The 14830-nt window shown below is 31.4% G+C and overlaps 5 protein-coding genes across 5 annotated transcripts; 4 read left to right on the forward strand and 1 right to left on the reverse strand.

The window, feature by feature from the left end:
* Positions 1 to 5649: 5649 nt before the first annotated feature.
* Positions 5650 to 7524, forward strand: F9C07_2280616 (uncharacterized protein; the record flags this gene model as incomplete). Its single annotated transcript, XM_071510449.1, has 3 exons — positions 5650 to 5850; positions 6066 to 7036; positions 7165 to 7524. Exons 1-3 carry the CDS (start codon positions 5805 to 5807, stop codon positions 7522 to 7524), a joined length of 1377 nt encoding a protein of 458 aa, XP_071366884.1. The 5' UTR covers positions 5650 to 5804.
* A 471-nt stretch (positions 7525 to 7995) lies between these two features.
* Positions 7996 to 8930, forward strand: F9C07_2063431 (putative multicopper oxidase; the record flags this gene model as incomplete). The annotated part of the gene is made up of 2 exons (XM_071508682.1): positions 7996 to 8146; positions 8197 to 8930. Coding segments are annotated over 2 exons (885 nt in total), but the record flags the coding sequence as incomplete, so codon positions are not given.
* An 849-nt stretch (positions 8931 to 9779) lies between these two features.
* Positions 9780 to 10958, forward strand: F9C07_2063450 (uncharacterized protein; the record flags this gene model as incomplete). The annotated part of the gene is made up of 2 exons (XM_071508683.1): positions 9780 to 10092; positions 10309 to 10958. Coding segments are annotated over 2 exons (963 nt in total), but the record flags the coding sequence as incomplete, so codon positions are not given.
* Positions 10959 to 11066: 108 nt separating this feature from the next.
* On the reverse strand, positions 11067 to 13021 carry F9C07_2063377 (amino acid/polyamine transporter I; the record flags this gene model as incomplete). Its single annotated transcript, XM_071508679.1, has 6 exons — positions 11067 to 11533; positions 11589 to 11909; positions 11966 to 12337; positions 12399 to 12490; positions 12579 to 12742; positions 12929 to 13021. 6 exons carry the CDS (start codon positions 13019 to 13021, stop codon positions 11067 to 11069), a joined length of 1509 nt encoding a protein of 502 aa, XP_071366887.1.
* Positions 13022 to 13154: 133 nt separating this feature from the next.
* On the forward strand, positions 13155 to 14809 carry F9C07_1842673 (Rieske 2Fe-2S family protein). The gene is made up of 5 exons (XM_041295091.2): positions 13155 to 13623; positions 13680 to 13978; positions 14047 to 14222; positions 14275 to 14500; positions 14557 to 14809. Exons 1-5 carry the CDS (start codon positions 13287 to 13289, stop codon positions 14737 to 14739), a joined length of 1221 nt encoding a protein of 406 aa, XP_041150000.1. The 5' UTR covers positions 13155 to 13286; the 3' UTR covers positions 14740 to 14809.
* Positions 14810 to 14830: the final 21 nt, after the last annotated feature.

The following is a 14830-nucleotide window of genomic DNA, read 5'->3' on the forward strand; positions in this document are numbered from 1 at the left end:
ATTTAATTACTAAAAAAATTAAAAAGCTTAGAATATATATTAATAAGCTAATTTAAAACTTTTTTTTTAATAATTTTATAATAAATTATTATTAATTATTATAAAAGTATAAATTGTTATATTAATATTTTTAAATAATAATTAAATCTATTATTTTTTTAAAATAATATAAAAATTTATAAATAGTATATAAAAAATTATTAATTTTAATTTAAAAAATTTAACGCTAATTATATATTTTAATAAATAACTATTTAGAATTTTATTTATTATATAAAATAAGTAGTTTATAAATATTTTAATTAAAAAAATATAGAGAAAGATTAATAGAAATATTAGAATACTATATTTAATATTTTCTTTATTATTTTTATAGTAATTTAATATAGTAATTAGTTAATATTTTAATATCTTTATTTTTTTATTTTAATAGTAATTCTAGAATAGATTAATAGATTTTTTATATTTTAATTAATAATAAAATTTTTTAATATATATAAAATCAACGCGTTTTTTTATAATTATTATTTATTTATTAAATATTTACTATAACTATATTAATATTATATTAATTTTTAAACATATTATTAATTTTTTTATTTAAAATTATAGATTTTTTTTTTATATTTATTATATTTTTTTTAAAGATTTATTAATTATATTTTAATAGCTATTTTATCTATTTTATTAAATATTAGATTTTTTTTTTAAAGATTTATTTTTTTTTAACTTCTTTTATTTTCTATTTATTATTATTATTAAGATTAGATATTAATAATAGATTAGTATTATTTTAATAATATAATATCTATAATTCTAGTAATAAAATATAGAATATATTATAAATTTAATTATATTTATTAAATAAATTAAATTAATATATTTATTTTTTTATAATATTTAATATTTAAAATAGTTTAATATATTTTAATATTAATTTTTAAACTAAAACTTTTAATTTAATATTTTAGATTAATAATTATATAAAATTATTTTACTTAAATAATTTTATTTAATAATATTTATTAAAATATTTTTTTTAAAATTCTATTATATTTTACTAGTATTTTACTAAATTTTTATAAATTTTTATTAATTTTTTAATATAATATTATATTATTAAAATCTTTTTTAAAAAAATATTATTTTTAGTATATAATTAAAAATTTAGTAAATAATTAAATAAAATTTAAAATAGTAATAATTTAATAATTATATTTTAAATATTATTATATATAAATTCTACTATTAAAAATAGATTTAGCTAATTTATTTATTTTTTATTAATAAAATATTTAAAATAATATTCTAATATTTAGTTTATATATTCTATTTAATTATTAATTTATAAATAAAATATTATTAATAATCTAAGTTTTATATAGTTAAGATAGTAAAGATTTAATTAAAATTTATTAATAAAAATTAATTTTTTATTAAATATAATATTATTTAATAGTCTAAATTATAATTCTATATAATTATAAAATAATTTAGCGAGTTTTATTATATTAATTATTATTAAAATAAAAAAAAATAGTAATTATTTAAAAAATTAATTAATTACTATTTATATTAAATTAATAATTTTATTTTTAAATATTATTTCTAGTAATTCTATTATAAAGTCTATTAATAATTCTATAAAAAATCTAAATAGAATTAGTAGTAATTCTAAAATTTTATAAAAATAATATTTTAAAATTATTATTTTTTAATATATTAAATATTTTACTATATAGTTTATAATATCTTATTAAAAATTTATTTAATAAAATTTATATTTAAATAGAATTTTTATATAATTTTTTTTAAAATAGTCTATAAAAGAATTATTATAATATAAATTAATTAAAATTTATTATAAATTCTTTTTTATAGAGATATATAGTTAATTTTTAAATTTAATTAATTTATTAAAAATAATATTTTAATTCTTATTTTTTATAAGTCTTTACTCTATAGCGATTTTTTATTATTAAATCTCTAGATTTTTAGACTATATTTATTTTATAAGATTTTTTAAATTTTCTTAAATTTTAATAATATATATTTTCTTAGAGATATAAATATATTATATTTAAAATCTAGAAATAAATTAATTTTAATTTAATTTTTTCTAAATAGTCTAGTTAATTATTTCTATATTAACTCTATAATTTTTAAAATTTATTATTATATAGATATTAAGTTTAAAACTCTTTTATAAAAATATTTTACTAGATTTAAATTAAATTTTTTTTTATAATAAATTCTTAATCTATAAAAATTCTATATTAATAAATTATTATATAAATAATAATATTAATTCTATATTTAGAGTATATTCTAAAATTTTCTTTAATTTTTAAAAAAATCTATTAACTAAATTTAATTTTTTAATTTAATATTTAATTATAAAATTAAAGAAAATTAAAAATATAAATTATTATACTTAATATTTATTTAGTTTAATTTATTTTATAAAAATCTATAAATTTAAATAGTTAATAAAAATTTTAATAATATATATTAAATTTTTAAAATATTATTATTAATATTTAAATAAATAGATAATAGTATATAATTTTTAATTAAAAGTATTATAATTTAACTTTACTCTATTAAATTTTTATAATTAGATTATTATAAAATAATAAACTCTATTTTTATTTAATTAAAATATAATTTCTATTATTTTTTTATTTAAAATATTGATTTTAATTTAAATAGATTATTAAGAATTAAAATAGTATAAAAAAAATATTAATTAAAAAATAATAATAAAATATTAGAATATTAATTTTTTTATAAAAATAAATTTAATTAATCTAGATTTTTATCTATTTTTTAATTTTTTTATTAAAAAGATAAGGAACAAAATAATTTAAAAATAATTTTAAATAAATTATTAATAAAAATTATAAAATTTTAAAAAACTTTATATATTATAGTAACTTTTAGATTCTTTCTATAATATAATATTATTTATTTATTAAAAATCTATAGAGATATTATTTTATAATATAATATATTTTAGAAATTTAATCTATTTTTAATAAAAAATATATTTTAATAATTTTCTATATAAATTAGTTTTTTATAGTTAATTTAATATCTATTTAATATATTTTATATAACTCTTTTAATCTAGTAAAAAAATTAAAATATTATTTAGATATATTATATAATAAATATCTAGAATATTATATAATACTATATATAGATATCTTTAAAAAATAGCTAGTATATTTATAAAATTAAAAGATATTATTAAATATTTAAAATAACTATATTTTATATAAAATATTATTTTTTATTTATCTTTTTTTTATAGATAGATTTAATAATATATATTTTAAATATTAATTTTAATAAAGAATTTTATATTTATTAAATAATCTAAAATTTTTAATATTAAAAATAATAAATAGCAATTCTTTATTATTATTTTATTAAAATTTTAATAATTAATATATAATTTTAGATTACTATTTTTTTTAAAAATAAATAAAATAAAATTTTTATAAAACTTTTTAAAAATTTAATCTAATTATATTCTAGATTTTTATTAATATATTATTTTAATATTTAAAATTTTTATTAAAAAAGAGAATAAATAGAATTATATAATAGTATTTTACTATTAATAAATTTAATTATATAATTTATTATTTTTTAAAATAGTATAATTTTAGATTTTTATTTTAAGAAAATATTTTTATATCTTTTTAATTCTAATAGAATTTTATTAATATATTATAAAATAGAATTTCTTAAATTATCTAATAATTAGATTTTTTTAAATAGTTTTACTATAATAAAAATATAGATAAGATTTTAATATAATTTTATAAATTTATAAATTAATATTAATTTAATTAATAAAAATTTAAATTATTATTTATAATTTTATAGTAATAAGTAGATTCTTAGATTATTTATAATTATTATTAATAAAAGAATTAGACTTTTTTTAAAATAAAAATCTTTATTAATTACTATATATAGTCTAGTAAAGCTTTAAATAATCTTTTAAAAATTAATAATAATAAAAAATATTTTCTATATACTATAAATTAAAGTAATAATATAATTAATTACTTTAATTATTAAAGCTATAAATTAAATTTTTTTAAAATAAAAATTTTTAATAAATTAATAATTAATAATATTAATTTTAATATAGCTATTTAGATTAGTAAATATTTTAATATTATTTTTATATTAAATAAAAATATAAAAATATATAATAGTTTTTATATAAAGATTAGAAATTAATTTAATAGAGATTATTTTAATTTTAAATTATTTTTTAATTTTAAATCTATTTTTTCTATTTTAACTAATTAAACTATAGTTTTTTTTTTTTTTAAATAATAATTAATAAAATAAAAATTACTATTATATATATAGTATTATAAAAAATTCTTTTTATTATTAATAGAATTTTTATTAGATTTTTTAAAATTTTTTTTTAAATTTTTCTTTATATTTTATAATTTTTTATCTTTATTTAATTTATTATTTTTATTTTTATTTTTTTTTAAAAAAATATTATATTTCTATTTTTATTTTTTATATAAAAAATTCTAATAATATATAATAAAAATTATTATTTTATTTTATTAATCTAAAAGCTTTATATAATATTCTTATATATATTTTAATAATTTTAAAAAAAATTTTATAAAAAAAATAAATACTTTTTTTTTTTAATTATTTTAAAAAATATTACTTTAAAAAATTAAAATAAATATAAAATTTTTTTAAATTTTAATTTTTTTATTAATAAATTTTTTAAAACTAATTTATAGTATTAGATTATAAAATAACTAAATTTTTAATTAATAAAAGAATCTATTTTATAAAATATTATTATAATTTTTTAATATTTTTTTATTAATTTTTTTTTTTCTATAAAATATTAATACTATTACTATTAATAAATTAAAAATATATAAAAAAATATTATAATAATTTTTTAATTATTTTTTTTTAGATATCTTTTTACTTTTTTAAAAAAATATTTTAGATTAAAAATCTATTTTTATTTTTATTATAGTCTAAAATTAAAAATAAATTTAAAAATATTTTTAAAAAGTTTAGTAGTATAGCTATTTATTAATAAAATAAAACTAAATTATTAATAATTTTATAAAGATTTTTTATTTTATAGTTAATTTTTTAATTATTAAATAATATTTCTTAGACTTTAAAAAATTTTATTTTTTTAGATATTTAATTTAAAAATAGTTTCTAGAACTATTTCTATAAAAAAAAATATATTTTTATTAAAAATTTTTAGAAATAAAAAAATATTTTTATTAAATAATTAAAATAATAATATTAACGATATTCTTAGATAATTAAAAAAAAGAATTAGAATTATTAGAGAAATATCTATTAATTAAAGTAGAAAATCTATTAACTAGATAAAAATATATAGATAAAATACTAGATAATAGATATTAGAAATAGAAGATTAATTCTTAATTTTTTATTAATAATTATAGTATTAATTTATAGCTAAGAATCTCTAAGATTTTTTATATATAATAATTAATTTTTTTAACAGAGCCACTATATATTATTAAAAAGATAATAAATATAAATATTAAAGACGCTGTTCGACCACTGGAATATCTATATACCTGGGACAGAGTATACTATACAGTCACCTTATATAATTGTTATCATTTCTATGACACGGAGTGGCCGCTATAATCCTCCGTACCCGTTCGGTTAGGTCTCTACCGTCAATATCTCGTGTTTATGACCAAGGCAATATCATACATAACACCAACTAGAGTACCAGTTACTAAATGCAACGACAAATAGGCATTACAATGCCACGTCCTCTTAATAGCCGTATAGCACCATCTTACTTCCGAACTATCTTGTAGACTTATTTTTAACATGCTTCCCAGGTTCCTTACTACGCTTAACGCGGAGAAGATCAACACCTGAACACAGAACCTGGGTCCTTCCAGGTCCTACACACATTGTATGCGACCTGGAAAATAATCACAGCAACAACCCCAAAAATAAAGGACACTTCTCGCAGAAAGTCTTCTAACACACAGCAACCACACTAGTGACGGGTCTAATACTCATCCTGGGCAGCTATACCTACCATGTTTACTACCAGAATTCTGTACTCTCGAAGATCCAGAACGCGTTCTACAACAAGGTCTCAAACAGTAACCATGATTCCGACACGCCACGCAACACAGAGAAATTCTACATACAGCGCCCAGAGCAACCGCTCATCGACGAGATTGTCCGTGGCAACGAAGCGGGACATTACTGGCTTATCTTCGGCGAAAAGGGCACAGGAAAGACGAGCATGTTGGTCCATGCCATGCGAGATATACATGGACAGGGCGTTGTCTTGCTCGATGCTCATGATGATATTGACGTTTTCCGGCTTCGACTAGGCAGGGCGTTGGACTTTGCGTACAGCGAGGACTATCTCGGGGGATGGCTTAGTAACCGGGAACCGCGGGACGGAACGGCCTTGTTGGATATTGAGCGGGCGATGAATAGCCTAGAGAAGGTAGCTATTCGGCATCGGGAGACGCATGGTAGGCCGTTGGTCTTGGTTATCAACGATATCCACCATATTCAGGATGATACTGAGAATGGGCGCCGGTTGCTGACGTTGCTTCAGCAGCGGGCTGAGTCTTGGGCTGCTGGGGAACTTCTCACGGTCGTTTTTACGAACGATGAGTATCGGACGAGTGACCTTCTGAGACTGCATGCTGCAAGGATGAATGTGCTAAATGTGCGAGATATTACGGTGGATTTGGCAGTCCAGTCGTTGAAGGAATATTGGTTACACGCGTTCTGGGAGGAGGTTCCTGTGGAAACTCTGGAACGGATATATAGTATGGTGGGGGGACGCTTGAGCTTCGTGGACGAAATTGCGAAATCGAGAGATATATTGAAGACGTGCGAATCAATATGTGAGCGAGAGAGACGGTGGTTTCTCAAGAAGTGCTGGATTTTGGGTAAAAATATGCACGAGGGCGCGAAGGAACAACAGGAATATTGCGTATACACCGAACACAATCTCTTAATTCTTTTAGCTCTCACTAATATTCTTCCCCTAGATTGCGGCGATGACTATAGCACAGGCACTGGTTAAGCAAGAGAAGGATCAGCAAAAGTCCTAACTTGGAGCTTCCTGGTATTCCATTGCACAAAGCTCAGGAGATGATGACCCGAGCAGACCTTCCTGAGAAGCTTAATCAGATGAATATCATATCTATTGACGATAATGATATTGGTACGGCCAGTTCAGTGCCGATGCAGAGCGCCTTTCGGGCCGTGTGTTCCGAAGACGGTATTAAGAAAAAGCTAAAGGCTACAACTGACAGACTAAACGAGATTGAGAGTCTTGAGAGGACAACAGAGATAACTATGAAGGACTTGGTAAATGATGGTCAATACGAGATCAGCAAAGAGCGTGGAATTAGGGGGGAGAAGAATATCCGTATATCTTATCGGAAGCCTCTTAGCTACTCTTCCTGGAGCTGGTAATAGAGCTTATACATCTTGTGCCGGAGACGTCTTGGCTAGAATACACTGTAAGGTGGATGGATGCATTTCTCATCTAAGATGAAATGGGCCCTTTGAGCCTTCTACGGCACATAGATGATCAGGCCAACAGCCACAGAAAAAGGGAGTCAGTACATGCAGAGCTTTGTTAACGTTTGGCTCTTGCGTCGGTCCTGTTCAGTTCGGCAAGAAACCTATTGTTGAAGGTGGGAAAGCCTGAGAGGCCTATCTCTCACTGGCTCTATTACAACGCTTTGTAAGGTACAGTAAACACACCCTGCTCTCCAAATACTATAAGAATGAAAGAATCGTATAAAATATATCTAGTTTGAAATACTACGGAAATGTTCTGTTCCATTGGCAAGCGAACCTGTTTAGTAGGTCAGGACTCTTTGGCAATCCTTCACCTCAGATGACATGCACACTCGTGAGTCTCGGCTGAAACTCTAAGTGACGAAGGGGAAGTCGTATAGATTGAGGCTCGTTAACGCAGCTCTTGATACGAACTCTATATTCATGATCGACAATCACAAACTGACCACAATCGCTATGGATCTGGTGCCCATCGAACCGTCTAGCACATATTCTGTAACCATCGGCATGGGTTTGTACCCTGAATTCCTCATTCAAGCACTATACTAACCATCGTGATAGGCCAGCGATACGACATAATCATCACAGCCGACCAGGCATCTCTTGCAGATTCCTTCTGGATACGCGCGATACCACTGCAAGCGTGTTCAGAAAATGCTGACCCCAGTAACATTCGTGGCATCTTGCATTACGAAGACGCGCCGAGTGTCCCGGAGACCCTTCCATTCATCTATGCGGATGAAACATGTGATGATACACAAGCCCCAAGTCTGGTACCGCACGTACCCAAATCAGTCCCTCCCCCCGACCTGCAAGAGATGGTCGACGCCGATAGCCATAAAAACGCAAAGGGGCTCTTCCGGTGGTACCTCAACAGCACGACAATGGAGATCCTATGGGAGGATTCCACACTGATGCAGATATATGATGGCGAGTCGACATTTCCCAACTTCAGTGCCGTAATCTCGTTTCCGAAAGCGGACCAGTGGTTTTATCTGGACATCGAAACTCGCGAAACTATCAGCCACCCAATCCACCTGCACGGACATGATTTCTTTATTATTTCGCAAGGGACGGGTGCCTGGAATGGGTCCTCTCGCACTGAGAACCCGCCTCGCCGGGATACGGCAATGTTGCCGAGCAACGGGCATCTGGTAATCGCTTTTCAGACGGATAATCCCGGGGCGTGGTTGATGCATTGTCATATTGGCTGGCATACTACTGAAGGGTTTGCGTTGCAGTTTTTGGAACGAACTGACGAGGTCGTGGATACTATTGATTATGAACTTCTGTAGGACACCTGCGAATCCTGGATTACCTATGACGAATTGCACAACATCGTCCAAGAGGATTCGGGCGTTTGAGAAATATATGAGTCGTTACTTGACTGCATGGTTTATTGTTCAATGTTGGCGATCATGGGGAGGGATATCATCTGGATTATTCTGGTTAACATGTGAGGATAAGTAGGCTCAGTATATGGTCCAATGGTAACATCATTAGTTTACGAGTACTAACGATAAAGATGTTTCTCTGAGGGAGTATGAAAAGCAGATAGATTGCCTCTATTACGTAGCAGTAGGCTGTTTCTCAGGGCTCTTTACATTCCACGGATGCAATAGAGACGGCGATGTAAAGGCATCTAGTAGACCACCTTCCACCTGCTCCATTCCATAATCCTTATTAATTGCGTAGTTTTACTATTTATAGATATGTTATTTACTTTTGAGGGAAGGAGAAGAATTGGGTAGTGATGTCGGCTGCAATGCCACGTCACAACTGCAAAATGACCCCGCATCGGTCAATGGTTATAATTGACTATCGACGAGCATTCTACAAGATGATTCCTCTGCTAACGGCATAAAAAGCTCCTTGCTACAAAAGTGATACTTGCATTGAACAGGTATCGTTTACCCTAAGTGGTAGATTCCGCCGCTCAATACATGCCCGACGAAGAACCACGAATCCCATCCACGATCCTTCATTAACTCGAATTCCCGAGAATTCTCTTGAAGCAACAAGTCTAAGCTCACTCAGCAACCAAATAAGTGACCCCTATCACCATTCAAAATGGAAGGGACATTCGGACAGTGGGTCTATCACGTATGAGATAATAATAATCGATTCTAACTGGATATTGTAGATTTATCTCATCCCCACTGTTCACTTTCAGCGTTAGTCCTAATAAAAAGGATTTTATTGTGCATTCTGGTCCCCTGGCCAACCTTTCACCGGCTTTGCACACACTCATGAATGGCGAATTGATTGAAGCGAAAGTCCGACGTGTCGAATGGCCTGATGCTGACGAAGACACCTTTATTCGACTAACTGAATACGCATACCTTCGAGACTACACGCCACCATTGTGTTCATACAGACCTTCAAACATTGTCTACAACGCCATAGAAAAGGTTGAAGACTCCTGGGATAGCCTAGGCAGTCAAAGGAATGACAAGAGTAATGGCTTGCATGGAATCCCTAATGGACAAAATGGCAGCTACCCGCATTATCAAGACGCTTCACTAGAGGGTCCTAGTCAACCAGGTGACAAGCAAGATGGTGGGCAAGGTGATGGGCAATCGCTAGTTGAACAACCGCCAGATGATGATGAGCCACTTGAACAACTGCCAGATACTAACCCAGGACAAGCAGACGATTACTCAATACCAGCAGATGATCACCTACCACAGTCTGATGATTACCAAGGTGGTAATCAAGACGGTAACGATGGTGTGAGCGATGGTGTCAACAATGGTGGCTATCAAGGTCGTTGTATGGTTGGGGATCAACAGCAAGGTGGTGGGCAAAACGCAGGTCCACCTGCTAAGGAACCTGCACTTGGTGGTCATGAATTGCCGTATCGAGAGAAAGGCATCTGGAGCCGACACCTTCGCGGGAAGTTTTCAACCGTCAATTTCAGCCTGGCTGCTCACGAAATGGCGTCAAAAAAGACATTCGCCCCAAGGGGAAACACTCAACTGAACGAGGATTTCACCCCTGTCTTCCTAGGACATGCACGTCTATATGTCCTGGCCGATAAATATGGTATCGAGTCACTCACTCAGCTGGTACTTGAGAAACTGAAGCAAACTTTGAATGACTTCAAGTTGTCTGCGGCAAATGTTACAGACATTATTGAGCTTGTTCGATTTACATACGCTCACACGCCTCGCCTCGCTACCGGAAGAAATGAGCTGAGGACACTGGTTATGATGTTTATTATCTCTTCTATTGGTCAGATTGGTGAAACTGAATCGTTTCAAGAGCTTTTAGGGGATGGGGGTGATTTCGTTGTTGACTTCTGGCAAATCGTTTGGGCTTGACCATTACCGATAGGACGATCCTTGTGGAAGTCTGTCGTCTAGGCATATATATTCATTCACAAAGTTACAATGCCATTGATAGAAGTATGTCCTTGCAAAGGACTATATCTACAAATTTTCAAAATCCGGGAGGATAGGGCCCTCGTACACCGACCGACCTTTGAATAGCCAATAAACGCCACTGAAAATACACACGGAACCAAAAACCAAGCAAGCGTAGTTCATATTTTCCGCTGTAAGAGGCTGATATGGTGGAAACAGCAAAAATATGCAAGAAAACACAAGAAAGCAAATTGACAGGACATTGACCCCTATCCCATAACGACCCATTGACCATGGACCGGGAGTAATAGTTTCAGGGAATACCGTTCGCTGATAAAGTAGGAAGCATAATGGTATGAGATATGATATCTCAAGTCCAAACACTGCCAACGATACTATGGCGTTGAAAGCCGAGGTGGAACCGATATTGATGAGGCCCAACAGCCCTAAAAGAAAAGACGTAACTGCAACGGCAATGGTGGGAATTTGTCGTCGCTCATCCATTTTCGATAACCAAGTAGTAGCAGGTAATGCTGGTGGCATACACTGTTAGAAATGAATCTCTTCTCGGCCATGTATCGTGCTTACCCTTGTCTCTTGCAAGAACCCAAACCATGCGACTAGCTGAAGTAAGTAACGGGATTGATGCTAGCCCAGCCATAATGACTATAGTGCTGCACAATGCGGTTGCAGAACGAGAGTTTCCGGTGATATTATAGAATATCTCAATTATGGGATAGCCGGTTGTTGTGTCAAGGGCAGATTTTAGATCCCCCATGCAGAATAGGATGGCTACCAGAAAGCCAAACCCCATCGTTCCATTGATTAGTACAGCGCCGACCATGGCGAGTGGTATATCTGTCCTGGGATCTTTCATCTCTTCGCACAAGTGAATAGCTGCATCGTATCCTAGGGTTGGGAGACAATTAGCTCAGAATGTCATGGCCGGCTGGGTGAGCACATACCAACAAGGACATAGCAGCTAGACAGCATACCCACACACCAAGCGATACCATTATTTCCCCAGCCGGAATTGTTGATAGTGTCCACGAATACAAATTCTGGTACGTGTTTTGTGGGCGATACCACACATATCACGACGAAAACAATTATGAATGCTACCACATGGAAACCCAGCGAGAGATTTTCTACTACGGGAAGCACACGACTTCCCTGAATGTTCACAATCGCCGAGATTACCAATATTGCCCAGTATATCAATGTGCCATGCCACCTCTGGAACGCATAACTGTCGTAGTTCAAGACTAACAAGCCCTGGATCATTGTACCGGATAGAAAGGGGGCACTTGCTGCAACGGCGATCCACCCGAAAGTGGCTAGCTAAAACATTAGCTCTATGGCATAAGAAGATAAGAAAGACCGAGGGTTGCATCTCACTGATCCAGCCGACAACCCAACTCAGGCCTTTCACGATGCGCAACGGAGCCATCTTGCTGATGAAGTGGTACTGGCCTCCTGCAGTGGGGAACCTATTTGAGACTATAAGAGATTATTCCGGGACAAGATTTCCTTTCCCACATATATATACCAAAAAGGAAGGTTTCGGGGATTTCTCACATAGATGCCAATTCCGCAAGAGAAGCTGCAGTCGCGAGTGAGCCGATGAAGGAAACTGATGAATTATTAGTCCAGTTATAGTCCAACAAGGGATCATTGTCCGACTTATAAAGCCATAGATTAGCGCAGGCGGGCCTCCGCTGACAAGACCAGATACCATAGTGCTATAATAGGTGTGAGCCTGCTTGGTGCTTGGCTAAATTTCCAGCCTTAGCGTTACCTGCACAGCGCCTCCCAAGTCGCCATCAGGGAAACACTTAGAGAAAGCATCGACAACTTCCCAAATTTATGCTGCATTTTTCTAGTTCTAGCGATTGTTCATAGATTGAATAAGATGTTGATAGACTCACTTTGACATGGTCGATTTGACCGATCCCCTGGTCTGCTTCGGCGTCGCCAAGGTTGTATTCTGCCTTCGCCTTTGGTGACATTTCGGACTCCATGATTGATGAGATTGGGAGGGCAGCTTTCTGAAGGCGAGACAATCCTTAAAAATACAAGGCATTCTATGGTTCACGAACAAATACAAGCACTGAACTAATTCCGCGCTGGTGGCGATTCGCCGAGATAAGCACACAGCCCTAGACCCAAAACGTTGATAGAACACGAGCCAATCGGGATCATGCCAATTCTCTACTATTTAGTACACCTACTTAAGTGCTACGATAGATCATAGGGCTTTAGTATATCTCCCAAAAGGCAGTCATCATGTTCCAAATTCTATCCTCCTTCAACAAATCTGACCAATCACAAGAGAAGGGCCCCGAGGCTCGGGCTCTTCCAGCATCATGGTATCATTCAAGCCCATTGTACGAACTCGAACGACGAGCAATATTTTCCAAAAGGTGGTTGCTAGTCACCCATCGATCGCGTCTTACCAAGCCAGGGGACTTCATTCGATACGAGGAGGCCGGGTTTCCCATTTTTCTTTGTCTCGATCGCCAGGGTAACCTACGAGGATTTCATAATGTCTGCCGACACCGTGCCTTCCCAGTAGTGATTTCTGATTCTGGATCGGCAAACATCCTGGCTTGCAAATACCATGGTAGGAGCTCTCCCGTTTCCCCGAAGTTCCCAGTTGGTCTAATCATCCACTGGTAGGTTGGTCGTACGGGCTGAATGGAAAATTGGCCAAAGCCCCTCGCTTCGATGATGTGTCTGGGTTTGACAAAGAGGACAATGGCTTGTTTTCTATACATGTGCATGTTGATCAGAGGGGTCTTGTATGGGTCAACCTCGACGCTAAAGAAACTCCTACTACGCCCTGGAATGAAGATTTCCTGGGAGCTGACACTCAGGGTCGACTGCAGGATTTCAACATGACCGAGTATAAATTTGATCATGCCTGGGATATGGTAGGTAACTATAATTGGAAGACCTTGGTAGACAATTATAACGAGGTACGGGACTCAAACCACATTATGGTCTGTTCTCGATGACTGATCAAGCCGTTCCGTCGTCGGGATAGTGCTATCATTGCGGCGTTGCGCATCCTGGTATTGCTGCCATATCTGATCTGACTACCTATGATGTCCAAACCCATGGAGGGCAAATCCAACATTATGTGAAAGACAAACCAGGCTACGACTCGGACATAAAAGTTGCCCCAACTTTCTTTTTTCCGAACGCCTCTGTTACCATGACGTAAGGGTGTCCCCTTCTCTACATGAGGTGTTGTACTAAAGGATTGCTCTAGATCGCACTATTTTTACATCATGCGGGTAGTGCCGACATCTGCGACGACTACATCCATGCAGTACGAGGTCTTTCGACATAGAGATGCGTCAGACAAAGCCTTCAAGGAGCTAGATGACTTCTTCAAACAAGTTGAAAACGAAGACAAGAATCTGTGTAACGGGGCACAGAAAAATCTGAATGCAGGCGTTTACGTTAACGGTGAGTTACAGCCGTTCAACGAAAAGGTAAATCTCCAAGATGAAGGTCGAGTTCCAGCAATAGGCTAAACTTGCCTGCTTAGGGCGTTCTTTATTTTCAAAAACTTGTCAAACAAAGTTTGGTTTCCCATCGAGCGGAGGAAGAGGCCAAGGGTGAAGAGATATGCCCTAGCATGAGAAAGGCTATAAAGTCAACGTCTTTGGATGATGAGATTGGCTTCTGCGCCAGGCTCGAGGGCTGTGGTAAGGCCGAGCTGGCTTGGTAGGCTTCTAGTGGGCTTTATTCCAATCTTTTCACGAGAAATGGAAATTAGAGAGAATAGTTGAGACCTCCCAGATTGAAAAGGCAGCCGAGGT

Source organism: Aspergillus flavus, chromosome 7 (genome assembly GCF_009017415.1).
Source record: "Aspergillus flavus chromosome 7, complete sequence".
Taxonomy (NCBI): domain Eukaryota; kingdom Fungi; phylum Ascomycota; class Eurotiomycetes; order Eurotiales; family Aspergillaceae; genus Aspergillus; species Aspergillus flavus.

What these genes read in the sequence shown, in the direction of transcription:
- F9C07_1842673 (XM_041295091.2), top strand. Translation starts at nt 13,287, where the DNA reads ATGTTCCAAATTCTATCCTCCTTCAACAAATCTGACCAATCACAAGAG. An exon ending in TGGTAGACAATTATAACGAG is followed by an intron (nt 13,979 to 14,046) that starts GTACGGGACTCA and finishes TCGTCGGGATAG; the next exon opens with TGCTATCATTGCGGCGTTGC. An exon ending in TACAGCCGTTCAACGAAAAG is followed by an intron (nt 14,501 to 14,556) that starts GTAAATCTCCAA and finishes TTGCCTGCTTAG; the next exon opens with GGCGTTCTTTATTTTCAAAA.